This window comes from Populus trichocarpa, chromosome 15 (genome assembly GCF_000002775.5).
Source record: "Populus trichocarpa isolate Nisqually-1 chromosome 15, P.trichocarpa_v4.1, whole genome shotgun sequence".
Lineage (NCBI taxonomy): Eukaryota > Viridiplantae > Streptophyta > Magnoliopsida > Malpighiales > Salicaceae > Populus > Populus trichocarpa.
In genome coordinates, this window is record NC_037299.2 from 4,270,366 (window position 1) to 4,285,178 (window position 14,813).

General features: G+C 32.2%; 1 protein-coding gene across 2 annotated transcripts; it reads right to left on the minus strand.

Moving 5' to 3' along the window:
• Positions 1-719: 719 nt before the first annotated feature.
• Positions 720-5,309, minus strand: LOC7475652 (uncharacterized). 2 transcript variants are annotated; one of them, XM_002321457.4, is made up of 5 exons: positions 4,315-5,309; positions 2,437-2,592; positions 1,650-1,739; positions 1,295-1,450; positions 720-1,154 (listed from the first exon to the last, which is right to left on the minus strand). In XM_002321457.4, exons 1-5 carry the CDS (start codon positions 4,912-4,914, stop codon positions 1,020-1,022), a joined length of 1,137 nt encoding a protein of 378 aa, XP_002321493.3. In that variant the 5' UTR covers positions 4,915-5,309; the 3' UTR covers positions 720-1,019. The 2 variants fall into 2 exon arrangements, with proteins under 2 accessions (XP_002321493.3, XP_024442781.2); XM_024587013.2 differs by lacking the exon at positions 2,437-2,592 and having other exon boundaries at positions 4,315-5,259.
• Positions 5,310-14,813: the final 9,504 nt, after the last annotated feature.

Sequence of the window (14,813 nt, forward strand, 5' to 3'; positions counted from 1 at the left end):
GGGTGTGTTGTTGTTATTATTATTGTTATTATTATTATCATGGTTTTCCCATTTTCATTTCACCGTCCAAACACACTCTGCCCAAACGCATTATCAGACAGCAAGCGCAGGCGCATCCGCATACGTGAAATCCTGAAGTATACAAGTATTCTACGCTCATTAGTGGAAGAACTGACTTGTTTCTGGAAGAAAAATCTTCACCTGCAAGTTTCTGGAACTTATTGTCTTTGCCACCATATGACTGAAAACTTCAGGATTAGCTAAAGCACGATTGTTGCGATGGATAAGAGACTGCCTCCAAGGCATGGGAAGTGCTTTCAATGGAACATGACCCAGTTGCCACGAGATTGCTTCCGGCCTAGTCTACAATATTTTAAACCCAGGTGACAGAGACACATCACACGTGCCTTCACGCATAGGATTTAACAAAATTTGTTTATATGAAGTGATTAAGCTCACTTACGTCTTCACTGACTCCAACAGAAACACACTACTCTTCCACGATAGCTATGCCCTCTGTTCAACGCCTCTTATTGATCAGGTCCCATAGCTCGGTTGCCCCTTTTCAGCACAAATCTCCTCGTTCCATAACCACAACCAGAACGGAACAGGGGGGCAAGTGTCCAAACATTGATTCAATGAGAAGCAGCTAATTTCAATTTGTTTGGATACTTATGAGATAAAAAGCTTATAACCTCAACTACTAAATAAAGCTACAATTATAAGTTAAAAAAGCATCTGGTGCATTCAGAAATAACCCTAGAAGTGTTATGGAATTGAGCACATTCCATTTCAAACATCTATCAAACTGTAAATGATTTCCATCAAACTTCAGCAACGCAATAATTTCAATCAGCATGAGATTGCTGGATCACTAAAAAAGAAAAGAAAAGAAGAAAAAGCCTCTGATTTCTAGGCATACTGGAGTTGAAGCTTCAGGCTAAAGAATGGATGCTTGAATACGTATAGGAAATGAAATCTATACACACCAACAGGTAAATAGCAGCAGTTTGAAGATATTAGGCTCGAGCCACCGGTTCAGTTTTACAGACCGGGCATGTATTTTTCTGTGCAAGCCATTTCTTTATACATTGTATGTGAAAACCATGTCCACAATCTAGTTTGCCTAACTCATCAGCTTCTTCGAACTCATCCTGCATATAGAAAACATTTGAGCAAAAACAAAAACAAAAAAATAAAAGCAATGAACAAAAGATAAGAAAAGAGCCTAAGAAATAATTAGAAACCAAAGAATGCAAGAAATTGAAAACAGCAAATCCAAGTTTTACTTCACCTGACAAATGCTGCACTTCTTTTCCAATGTCATGTGTAAATGTGATGGCAGTTCTTTGATGATTGAGGGATTAATTTTCTTGACACAGCTGCTGATCTCATCTTCTTTCAATCCAGTATTCACATAACCAATTCTATCACCTAAATCGAGCAGTTGCTGTTTTCACCACAAAAAAAAAGGGATAATTCTAAAGATTATACATGGAGTGATGTAAATTCATCAAGCTAAACATCATTGCCAAGAGGACCTGTCTAAGCTAGGATTTCAGATGGGTTCTTCATAGGCTGTGTAAACACTCAGCATTTATGCATAAGCAAAACAAAGAATATGAAATCATATTGTGGTGTCCACACACCTCATATGTCATGTGATCAATATCAAGTCTCCAGTTGCTAAATCGATCCAATCTTCCTCCCATGATAAAACTATTCTGGAGCATCATCATCTGCAATTTGCCAGTACTGGTCACTAATGAAAGAACAGCGGCTAAATAATCAGAATGCTTATCAAACAGAATTCATATAATTATTTTACCCATTTTCAATGGATAGCCCAATATAGGTAATGAATATCCTTCAACTGATTAAAAATTAACAATCAATACTAAATAGCATGGACATAAATGATCGTGTAGTTCTCGCTGATCCATTATGAAATGAAGAAACATGCACTGATTTTCCATCTCCATATGACACAACAATATTTTCTGACAAGTGTAGGAATTTGGAAAGCATTTGATTATAAAGTAGGTAAATAAATATGCAGACAAATATTAATTGAAAAATATAGAAATAAACAATAATAAGATGAAAAAAATTAATACAAAGAAAATATGGAGAATAGATAGAAAATTTCTGGTTTATGATCATGAACATAACCAAAGCCATTTTCAAGTCAAGCTATGGTCCAACTATTTAGTTAGATCAATGTCACATAAAATCCCTTCCAAATTTATCATTTTTGTGCTCCTCAAATCAATTCCCCATCCCCCTAGGATAAACAAAACAATCTTGAAAGCAGGACAGACTATAAATAAGTCCTCAGAACAGTCTGCACACTGAAAAATGCAAAAAAAGAAAAATAAAAAGAAAAAATCCAGAAAACAGGACGACTCAAATTGAGATCTCAAGTGTTGAACACACCCTAGCAAGTCCATCTGGGGAAGGATGTCGGATATGGCGATAATACCGAGTTCCAAAAACTTCTATTTCAGGACGAGATGTTACAAAAGCAGGATCAGTATCCAGAAACGAGGGGGTTTCAGGATTCACTGCAGCCCGCCTAGATAAACAAGGACGCTGCCAAAAACAATGATGAATCATAAGAGAACATAGAACAAACCAATACACACAGCGAGTCACAAAGTATAGAACACGAATAACAAACCATATGATTTTTGTTCAAAACATCCAATCAAACCCTACAAAAGTATGAAAGAAGAAACCTAATCGTGTAATCTTCAAAAAAGAAAAGGAAGAGCGTATTCTTCTCAAATTAAAAGACTAAAGTACTTATCAGAAGCTTCTTCAAAAAACACTAGAGTACTTATCAAAAGATCCGTATAGCTAACTCCTAAATCCTAATAATATTGGGGGGGAGGGGGGGGTCCACACTTTTGGCCATTCGTCCAAGTGGATGTTTTCACATCAGTAACCATGTCTATCAAAACGTACACGCATAAAAATCATTAAAAAAATTAATTAAAAAACAAACTAACTTGAGTTTTACAAGACATTGAACAACATTGTATAGGTAATTAAAAAGAAAATCCCATGTTGATTATGATTATGATTGACATTGGGGGATAGCTTTTGCATTTATAGTTTAAAAAGATAGGTTTTAAGAAAATTACAAATTATAACTTTTCCCTAACCAAGATTTCAAGAAAGTTTTGATGATGAATATCGATTAATCAAACACTTTCAAAACTTTGATGGAAGCAAAACACAGTTTCATCCATGGTTTTTTTTTTTTTTTGGGAGCAAAACTCAGTTTCATCCCCACCTCAACACAGACCTAAGATGCAACATCTGGATTAACAAAGAAAAAAGAAAAAAGAAAAAAAAAAACCCTAAAACCTACCAAACCAAACTACAAAGAGAGAAGTAACTCGCTGATCAAACTCACCATGTGATTAGCAAAAGAAAAGATCTTTTAGTAGTTGTTATTCTAAAAAAAAAAATGAATTTGAATACAATATAAAGATCTTTTTTTCTCTGAGAGGCAATAAATAAACGTCTAGAAAAACCCTAATGAGATAAAATTAGCTAGAACACCTTCTAGTTGTTTCCTTCAAAAATCTATAACACTTAATGCTTAAATAGACTGCTAATATAAAAAGGGAAATGAAATTAAGTAACATTAAATTCGAAAAATCGTATTCAAATTCAATAATTTATAAGATGTTTTTCTTCAAAAATAGAAATATGATATTCCAAGGAGGAAAAAAGGAACTAGAAAACTGGAAGGGATCAATGAACCCTGACTGTAACAGTTCCCAAATAATTAATAGCCTGACAATTGCAACATTTAAAACCCTCTTTAATAATAATAATGATGAGTTAGTAAATTTTAATTTAAGTTTGAGGGTCCTTGGGAACAGAATGAATCCAAAGGGGAAAGGGATCACAGGAAAAGGAAAGAAAAACAAATTCAAGAATCAGAATCACCACAAATGATTAAGCAACAATCAAACTAATTCAACAGCAAAAGAATTAAAAAATAGCTTCAAAAGAAAAAACAGCAATGACCACTCCACCTGTGTATCAAATCCTGATCAAGCAGTCCCATCTCATATGGGCACAATTCACTACCCCTGCTCACATGATAAACAGGAAGAACAAGACGAAGAAATTGCACGTCTCTATTTCCTATATCATACCATAAGATATTTTCTATAGCATACCATAAGAAAAAAAATTCAACATGCACACTCAATAATTCATAAAAACATATATGCATAAAAATCAAGCTTCCAGTCCAGACAATAAACAAATAAATGCTGAACAGAAAAACAATACCTCTCTCTCTCTCCCCCTCTCTCTTTCCCTTTGATTAAATTTCTCTCCTTCATCAATCTTCCCTCTTCCGGATGACGCGTTCCTTCTAACGACAACACAGTCAACTGACCCAACAACAGCATCAGCACCTGAAAACCCAATTCCAGGTCCACACCAAACATCTTGCATAACCATGCAATTCCCAAGATTACCATCTCCACTAAGATCACCATCACCATTGCTATTATTACTATTGTTGTTGTTGTCACTGGAAAGTTTCAAGCTTTCTTTCTTTCTTTTCTGATGACCCTTTTTCTTCTTGACCCTTTTCCCTTCCCAGCCAGCCGATGACCTTATCACCGCCGGCACCGACACCTGCTGTGCTGCTCCAGCAGTGCATCCTAGGCCTCTAAAGGTTGCACCTTTCTTCTTTGTTTGGTCAGGTGGGGTTGCAGTGAAGTGAGAGTGGAAGAGGGAGGAGATTATTGTATTGGATTTGGAGGTCCTAGAGATATGTGGGTTTGGATCTGTTTCAGTTGCAATGGGTTGCAGCTCTCTGTGTTTTCTTAGCTTGATTTGGTCAGCTATAGTTGTGTTGCTGCTCTCTGCAAAAACCGGCATATCTTTGTGCTTTGTCAATGAGAGGGAGAGAATGAATGTGATTAACGGGATGTTCAAAGCGATTAAATTTGGTGGGGAGGGAATGAATGTGATTAATGGGATGTTCAAAGCGATTGGAGTTTTGTTTGAAGTTGATTTTATGGTTTAGATGACTTTGTATTGCACATTGTGGGGATTAGGAAGGATTTTTTGCTGGTTAGGTGGGGCTATGAATTGTCTTCTTATTAGGCTGTGAGTGTAGGAAAATGCTCATCAATCGAACAGCAGCCTGAGCTGACAATGGATCCCGTTAACAACTTGCCTTTTTCTTGTTTTCTTTTATTTGCTTTGTAAGTTAAAAAGCCAACAACGGTTTATAGAGGAAAAAAAAACATATTTTGGAGAAATTTGGATTAGTGTCGCTTCAAAATCTTGCAATTCCCCTTTGCATTCGTACTTCAACTTGATCTTCCGTTCACGTTACATTAAAATGAACATGAATCGGCGGTGACATGGATTATTAGATATAGGCGTGCTTCATACATCATTGTTTAAAAACTCTCAAGTGATTCTAATTTTTCAATATAAGAAAAAATATATCATTATTTATTATTGTCTAAAGATATTAAAATGATGGATGGATAGGATTTTCAATGATTTATAAGCATCGTATTCCATTGACATAACATAATTGTGAGTTAAATTAAAGTTTTTTTTTTTAATAATCCGGGTTGTCTAGACCAGCTTACGTGTACCACGACTAATCTCCGAGTCCACTGAACACCCTGCAAGCCCAGTGAACAGGTAAGGCACCGCATGGGTGACAGGCATGCACAGAGAGAATCGAACCCGGGTGAAGAAAAAAGAAATAAGTCTCTGTCCCCGCTAGGCCACGACCTAAGGATGCAGTTGTAAATCTTTAAACTCGGCAAGATTTGGCTTGAAATAAAATATTAAGAGTTAGAGGACTGAATTGTAATGAATAGTAAGAATTAACGCCCCACTCACTAATTGGTTTAATGCTAGTTGATGTTTGAGGCTGGGGATGAAGGGGAAGAGGGCAACAAAACAAGGGGTCTACAAAAAAAAAAAAGGTCAGATTTGGGGGTTAGTGTTGATGACAATTGAAAGGGTCCCACATGGAAAATCAAAATTGTTTTGTTATTGGGATGGTGCTTCTGAGATTTCTATTTCTATTATTTGTATTAGGGTTTATATAATAATAATAATAATAATAATAATAATGTGAGATAAAGATATGGATGTCTTCTAGACAAAGCATCCCTTGGTGGGCTCTACAATAATGCTCTTCTTTATTATGGAGTTTCACATGCCCTAAAAATCAAGTGTATTGCTAGCCAAAAGCCCTAAAAGGTTGTATATGGTATTTTTATTTTGTCAGAATTTCTTTCCAAACGTTATTGTTCTCCATTTAAAAAAAATTAAACTCTCTAAAAAAATTTAACTAGAACAACATGTATGGCTTTCACTATTCATGTAACAGTTAAGTTGTTTCCCAGTTTTTTTTGTTTTTTTTTTATTGAATTCTTTTATGACTTAGTTCATGAAGATAAAATTTTAGATTATGGTACAAAGCTAAAATAAAAAAGGAAGATCACATTATGGAAAAAATACATGAAGATTCTCAAATTTGCAAAAAATATTTTTAAATCCATCCATTTTCCTTTCTCCTCAAATTCAGCCAATTTAGTTTTTGAAATTTTAATTTTATTTTAAAAATTTATTTTGTTTATTTTCCAATCTCTAGTTTTGAAATGGTATAAAGAAACTTATTGGAAAACGATGACCGAGAGAAAAGGTTGTGTGTTGGCCACATCCACTAATAAAAAAAGGTTTATCTTGATGTCAACAGGTTTTATTCAATAAGAAGAGTTTTATTGAGATAGTTTTAGACCTTTTTATTGTCGAAAAAATAGATCTGGGTTAAAAAAAGAATTTTTTTTCAATTTGATTGTGTTTTTTTGGAATGATTTATAGGTGTTTTGAGTTGAGAGATTGATTTATTGACATAATAAGGATTTTTATTAGATGTTTTCAGGTGAAAATATATTGAAAATAAATTTTTTAATCCAAAAAACCCTAGACTAATTTTTTTATCATATCTCCGATGGTCAAAAACTAGTCAAGCAGATAACACATCATCTACTTTTATTTTTTTATATAAAAAAAGGTTGAGACATCAAAAAATACCCCAATACAAATGAGACCAATAATTGTACGAGCTCCTAAGAATGAACATTGCCCCCGCAAAGTAAGAGATTCATCACTTTGCTATCAAGTACTACACACCTGTCTTTTCAAAGATTGTGTACGTGAAGACATATTTAGACAATTATAATAGACTTAAAGCTTGAAACACAAAACAACAATGCCATGTGTAAAGTTATTCCAACAATATTTTGTGGATCAGCTCGGGCGTGGTACCATAACTTAGAGTATGGCTCCATCATTGACTTTGGTGATTTCTGTACCAAACTCATCTCTTATTTTAGCATAAACATACAAGCTAAAAAAAAGCACAAGTGTGTTATTTGCCATCATATAACAAGAAGATGATAGTATCATCAAATGTTTAACGAGAAAATGCTCAATATGAAAAGTCTACTCGAAATCATTGCCACTAAAACCCTAAATAGTAGAGTCTATAACTATTTTTATGGGAATGATTGTACACTCTTCATAACCTAACTCTTCTTAAAATGAAATAGAAAATGAAAAATCATATTTGACTAGAAGAAAAGAGCATGACCAAGCAAGGACACCCTCAGTTCTAGCAATATAAAACAAAATCCCACAACCATTATCATTCTCCTATCAAACTTAAGGCATCTATAAGGAATATAGAGGAATTTATTCATGATGGACTGAAGTTTTCTATTCTCATGATCACACATTCGACAACCACTCACACTGAGATATTGACTACCATCAGGAAAAAAGAATTTTTGCAATATCCCCCTCCTATGAAGAGTGACACGAGCACACGAAACCCCAATAAATTTTGTTTATTTCATCATCAAAATGGTCATGATATTTAGGATTGTTATGCCGTAAAAAAAATAGAAAAGTTGATCGTTAAGGTTACCTCTAACAATTAATAAAGAAGGAAATGCAACTAGAACAAAAGGAGAAAAAAGTCGATGCCTCCCACAATGTATTGTCTAAGATCAAATAATCTCTAGAACTTGTTCTTTCACTTAAGTGAAAAAAATCTTTTAAAATTTTCAATAAAAAACAAAAGCAATATTGTCTCTTTAAATACTCTATGTATGTTTTTCTTCATGGTATTACTTATCTACATATCTTCAAATAAAATCTTCATGTCTCTTTTTAATGATCTCCTTGAACATTCATCATGTCAATTTCTTTATTGATTCTCTATTGGCATTTGCACAATCCTTATAATATTTATGATCACAAAGCATTCCTCACCTCAAGTAAAAATGGTCAAAACTAGTTATGGCAACCAAAACATTATCCACCTCAATAAACATTATATTAGCTATTACTAAAAAAAAAAAAAAAAAGGCAACCAGAGAAGTATATTATGTCCCATGCTATCTTGACTTGACATTTTATAACAAACTTCATGCCTAATCATCATAACATATTACATTATTAGGTACTTTATAGCTTAATGAGAAAATTCATGAGATTTTAAAATTTCACACAATTTCAAAGATTAAAGGGAACAACTAATACGCCAAAAAGCCTAAAGCCTTGTTAATAAAAAAAAATTAAAAAGATCAAACAGTGATGTTTGGTTAAGCTATTTAGGCTAGAGGCATAACTGTCATGATCGAATAGTTGTTGTCTAGTCTACTAGTTTGGGTTTAAAGCCCAATAACCTAATTGATTAAAAAACACGGCAATAAGGGGAAAAGGTTAGATATAATAGCCCAATAAAGAAAGAAAAAAAACCCTCCTGATAAAAAAAATATCTAGTAGGTAAAGGAAATAAAGATGACAGACTCACTTTCCAATGAGAACAGGAAAAAAAAGGAAAAAAGAAAAAACCATTAGAATGCCTTACCACCAGAAAGAACTCGATAAAATGAACTTAATGGCACTGAGAAAGACCATCATCAAAGATGGGAAGAAGCCACATGCGCCACCAAAAGGTAGTGGGTTGTTCCATGCACCAACATATATAATGCACGCGCTAGACAATTTCTCTTTCTTAGGTTGTTTCATACACCAACACGTGTAATTCACGTGTTAGATTTTTTTTTTCCTTCATCTCCAGTTCATTTACTAACTCATCTACAATTTTCCACACTTTAATCCCTAAAGTTATTTGACAGGACAACATGCAAAGAAGAAAGGGAAAATAAGACAAGAAAATGAGAAAAAATTAATGAGCTCGTTTTTCATGCAACCATCTACGCCTTTACAGAATTTATAGGTGCATGCCTTATCAGTATGACATCGTGTTAGGCATTATGTGGAGCAGACCATGCACGTCTTATTAGTATGACATTGTGCAATCACTTGCGGGCACCTATATGTCTCACTAATATACTCCTATTTTTCTCACCAATGGCTATTATAACGCCTACACCCAATGGCTAGGTTACCTACGTGGTAATATTAATTATTATTCATGATTACTTCCACATGGTATGTTTGTAACTCCATGTCCTATGAGCTAATTTCATATGATCAAGGTATATAAATATCTCAGGTCACCAGGTAATAACAAACACAAGACCACAATACAATAATCCACAATAATTATATATATATATATATACACACACAGACTCCCTCACATTCTCATACTATCTGTTGTGCATTATTTCTCTCTTACATTTACTAAGTTAGCATCAGATGATCTCTTATCCCAATAAGAAACTTTTTTTACAGGAATTTGAGAACCAACCAAGCCCAACTTAAAATAAAAACTCACTAGATCCAATTTGAAGTCTTTTTTTACTTTATTTTTGCCCAATACAAGGGTGATACTGTATGGCATGGCTTGGGTTAGTTTGTTAAGAATGATAGTGATACATACCAAAACATTATCTTGACAATTTCTCTTAATTGGAGAATTATTTAAATAGATTCATGGTCTTAAAAAAATAGCATACTTAGATAGTGTTTTATATGTTGGACAAAGATGCTTTGGATAGAATAATTTTTTTATGTAGTTGTTAGGCGCACCTTTAGACAATACAAAAATCAATTTTTATCTTATTCATTAGCGGAGAAATTTTTGCCCCACTAAAAGAGGTAGGACAAGCTTATCTAATTCTCTACACAAGAGTTAACTTGGGTTGATCCTAGTTAACACAAGGGTAAAAATAATTATCATTATATTTTTAAAACGCGACTAGAGGATCAACATGGAATAGGGCTCGGATCACAGATCGGGTTGACCATTGATTTAAACCAATGTAAGGATAAACATGATTATTATCATAGTTTTAAAACCTGACTTGGATGTCCGCATAGGACCAAGCCTGGATTATGGGTCAGGTTGATCATTGAACCGGGTCAATGTAGGGATAAAAATAATTATTATTATAGTTTTAAAACTCAACTCGAGGGTCGATCCGAGGCCAGGTCTGAGTCACAGGTCGAGTTGACCATTGAATGGATCAATGTAATGTTAAAAATTATTATTATTATCATGGTTTTAAAACTTGATTAGAGGGCTAACTTGGAGCAAAACTCATGTCACGGGTTGAGATGGTCAACCCGGATTGACTCGGGGTAACATAAGAATAAAAATAATCATTATCATAGCTCTAAAACTCAACTCAATGGTCGATCTACGACCAACTCAGGTCACGGATTGGGTTGACCATTAACCCAGGTCAACGCAAGGATAAAAAATATTATATTATAGTTTTAAAACTCGACTTAGAGGTCGACTCAAGGCCAAGTCCGGGTCATGGTTTAAGAGGGTCAACCCGAATTGATGCAGGTCAATATAAAAATAAAAATGATTATTATCATGGTTTTAAAACTCAACTTAGTGTTCAACCCGAGGCAAGGTCTAGGTCACGGGTCAAAGGATGGACCTGAGTTTTTGATCGGGTCAGTTCAAATCAATTCTTCCTCTATTTTTTCTTATAACGCAGATCGGTCCAAGCCCCAGATCGATCAGGTCTCATCTAGTGTCTACAAAACACAAAATAAAATAAATTATCGAGTTCGATTCAAATCACACCAAACATAAGATAAGATAAGACAATTATTCATCAAATCCCAATCAAGTCCAGTCCTATTTAGTATTGTCCAAATAAGATCGTTAAACATAACAAACACTAACTCGAAGATGTTTAGCAGTTGGGATCGTGAGAGGTTATTAGGATGGCAAGATTTTATTTTGATTTGCCATTTTGGTTGATATTAAGGTTGCTTAGGTGAGGTGCATCTTCTTTAATCTTTAATTCAGTGTATTGACTTTGTTAGTAATTAGATTGGGTTATGGCAGAGCTGGTGGGATTAGGACTGTGAATATTACTTGCTCAATTAGTCGGTCAAAGTTTGGTAAATTAGATAACGTTTCTCAGAGGAGCACGCTGCCTATATTTTCTCCAAAGGTTGCATTGGTAAATTCATGTCACAAAATTGTTGCTAACCTGATGATAAAAATGTTTGAACTCTTGATGACTAGTTGAGACTTGAAACTTGTTTCTTCCAATAATTAGTGTTATTAATTAAGAAGGTATTTTAAACTTAAGACTTGCATATTTTGTGCTAAAAAAATTTAATTACTTATAAAAAAAATATGATGTTAATAGAATTTAAATTTTTAATAATTGGTTGATTAAAAAACTCCATATCTTATAAAAAAAAAAATCTCTCAATCAAGACAAAAGGAAAAGGGATTTATATTAATGTTAAAATTTAACTTATATGCGTGTACAATAGGAGGTCAATATGGCAACGATCATAATAATCACAATTTATGTTTTGAAAAAAAAAACTTATATGATTAAAAATTTAGGTTGATTTTATTAATTTGGGTTTGACTCGGTTAAAATTTGATTATCAATTAATTAATTTTTTTTGAAAAAAAATATTACTTTAATTTTTTAAATAATTATAATCGACTAGGATTAATCTGTCTTACGATTGGATTTCAAAATCAAATTTTAGAATTATGAATACACCTATGTTAGAGTACCAAGCTGAATGCTTCACATCTATTCTTTTATGGGATTTAGAATAGCTCTTTTAATTCTAATATTTTTTTAGGGTGAAAATCAAATGATTAAGAGAGAGTAAATTATTTAAAATGAACTTAATTAATTAAAATAAATTAATATTCACATATTTATTTCTTTAATTAAATAATTTTATAAATGGAAGAGTTATTCTACTAGAAAAGGTGTTATATAGGCATACCAACTAACAAAGTTATAAAGAAAGAAAATTTATATATATATAAAAAAGAGTAGAGAAACTCAATCAATATAAAAAAGAAGACTACGAGACTTCAATCAAAAAATTGAAAGAATATAGGGATAAAATCTAAATAAAACCAATTTGAAAATTAACGAAATCAGCCCTGAAAATATACTATAAATTTTAATGAACACTCTTTTAAAAAAAATCCAAGTAGGAAGTTTAATATATATATATATGTCTTGTAGTTAAATTGGCTTATATCCACTTATATATATGTCTTGTAGTTAAATTGGCTTATATCCACTTATTTGACTATTCAACCATGTCTGAAGATTCAATATAAAAGTATAATTGAGAACCTTCACAAGACGTATCTGAGTCAATGATATTATTTTTGTATTTTTGTATATAGAAAATTTCATAATAAATAATTTAGGAGTTTGAGTAATAGAAAATTATTATTTTTCTTATTTTTGGTTTTTATTTCCTAATAAAAAAACGTTTTCATTTGTTAAAAATAGAGAAGAAGGTTTCACTAAAAAATAAAACAATACTTCCATATTATAATTATTTTTTATTAAAAAAATTAAAACCATGATTTATAATAGTCATCTTAATATTTTATACTGTAATAATTTAATTATAAAATATTACTTTTATCTCATTTAAATTAAGAAGTATAATTATTAACTAAAAAATATTTTTTATATTACATTTATAATAAGAAAAGTAAATTTATGATACTAAATAAATATAAGAATATAAGAGAATATAATTTTAGTTTTTTATATTATATGAAAGAAGAATTTTGTATTATCCATCATTTTAGTTTTTCTTCTTGTTCAGAAAACTTGCAAAGAAAAACCTCAAAAAAATGTTTTTTAAACTTAATAAAAATCTGAAAAACCAAAAAACCTTTTTGAATAAAAAAAATTGAACCGAAAATTATAGAATTTAAAAAAAACTTAATAATAATCTTTCCCATATTAGATATATTAGAATTTAAAAAAAAAAAAAAAAAACTAAAATAGATGGCATTTTTACTGCGTACACACTACATAGTTGTTTTCCCTTTTTGTCCTCCTCTCTCTCTTCGAGATGGCCACCAGAACCCTATGCTGTGCTCTCTCTTTCCTCTCCAAACCAATGAAACAACTTCTCTCTCTTACTGATCTTCACCAGAACATAGGCCCAAGGGTTTTGTTTTTGTCTTTATGTTTTTACGATGTTGCCATTATTAACTAGTCTTTCTTTGGTTGGTGTCAGGTTTAGCGTTAATTAAGGAGTGTTGATTGGGGAGAAAAAGGGTTCTTACCCTTGTTAGAGATCAAGGTCAGTATGGTATTTTTCTTTTTCACTTCTTTTTTTCATTATGATGATGATGGACTAACCTATTTTTCCGAGTTTTGGAACTAGATTGGTGCCTTGATTCTTTTTTTTTTCTGCTCAAGTTATTAAACTGTGTTTGTTTTTCAGTTGTTTTTATATTAGCGGTGAATTAAACTTAGTAATATGTTTGATTTTTAAAATAATTGAGTTTTATGTTGCGAGATTCACTAAAAAATTAAGTTTAAAATACAGGTATTGTGCAGCAGTTTCTACATCTTTTTTTAACTTAATTTCATAAATATTCATGATAAGAAAGCTAAAAATATTTATTTAAATATTTTACACATATTTTTTAGTACTACACATAAACTTCAACCACAGGTTTTACCAAACACGTATCTAAATCCAGCTAACTCCAACTAAAAATATTTTTAAAAAATTTATTTTTTTCAAATTATAACTACAGAAACTACTTCAAAAACAAATATTTCCTGTTGGTGGTCCATTTTGCAGGCTTGTTAAAGGGTTTTGGATTGGTTGTTCTGCTAATTTCGTGGGTTTTTATTTTTTTTTTACTTTTTGGCTTTGATATTGAATTGTTTTGGTTTCTATGACTGTCATGTCATTCTTTCACTAATGTTTATGTTGTTTTTTTACGAGGATGAATAACTATGTATGATTAGTGGAAAAAATTTGCAAGTGCAACAACTAAATAAATAAATAAAGAATCATGGAAGAGCCTGAAAGTCATTAGCTTTTTGCATGTACTAAGTTGATGTGTTGAATTTCGCCTTTGCGTGTTGCCTAGGGAACTTAGTGTTGGGTTTGGTTTCTTTCCCTCGCTTGGGGTGGTGTTCTTTGCTTTTCCAGTTTATTTTATTTTAAAAAAACTATTTTCACTTTCGGTCCATTCTGAAGGGTTGGAGTTGGTTTTTTGTGTCCATGTGCTGGATTAATGTCTTCTCTCCTCTCTTGTACATTTTGAATCTTACAACAAAATCTTTTTGTCTTTGTTGTAGGAGGCTTATCCAGTTTGAGACCGTTTCGTGGTTCAACCCGTGTTTTTAAATAATTTAATTTTTTTATTAAAAATTAATTTTTTTTATGTTTTCGAATTGTTTTGATGTGCTGATCTCAAAAATAATTTTTAAAAAATAAAAAAAAACATCATTTTGATGCATTTCTAAGCGAAAAACACTTTGAATCGC

What these genes read in the sequence shown, in the direction of transcription:
- LOC7475652 (XM_002321457.4), bottom strand. Translation starts at nt 4,914, where the DNA reads ATGCCGGTTTTTGCAGAGAGCAGCAACACAACTATAGCTGACCAAATC. An exon ending in AGAGGGGGAGAGAGAGAGAG is followed by an intron (nt 2,593 to 4,314) that starts GTATTGTTTTTC and finishes TGTTTTTGGCAG; the next exon opens with CGTCCTTGTTTATCTAGGCG. An exon ending in AGAAGTGCAGCATTTGTCAG is followed by an intron (nt 1,155 to 1,294) that starts GTGAAGTAAAAC and finishes TTCTATATGCAG; the next exon opens with GATGAGTTCGAAGAAGCTGA.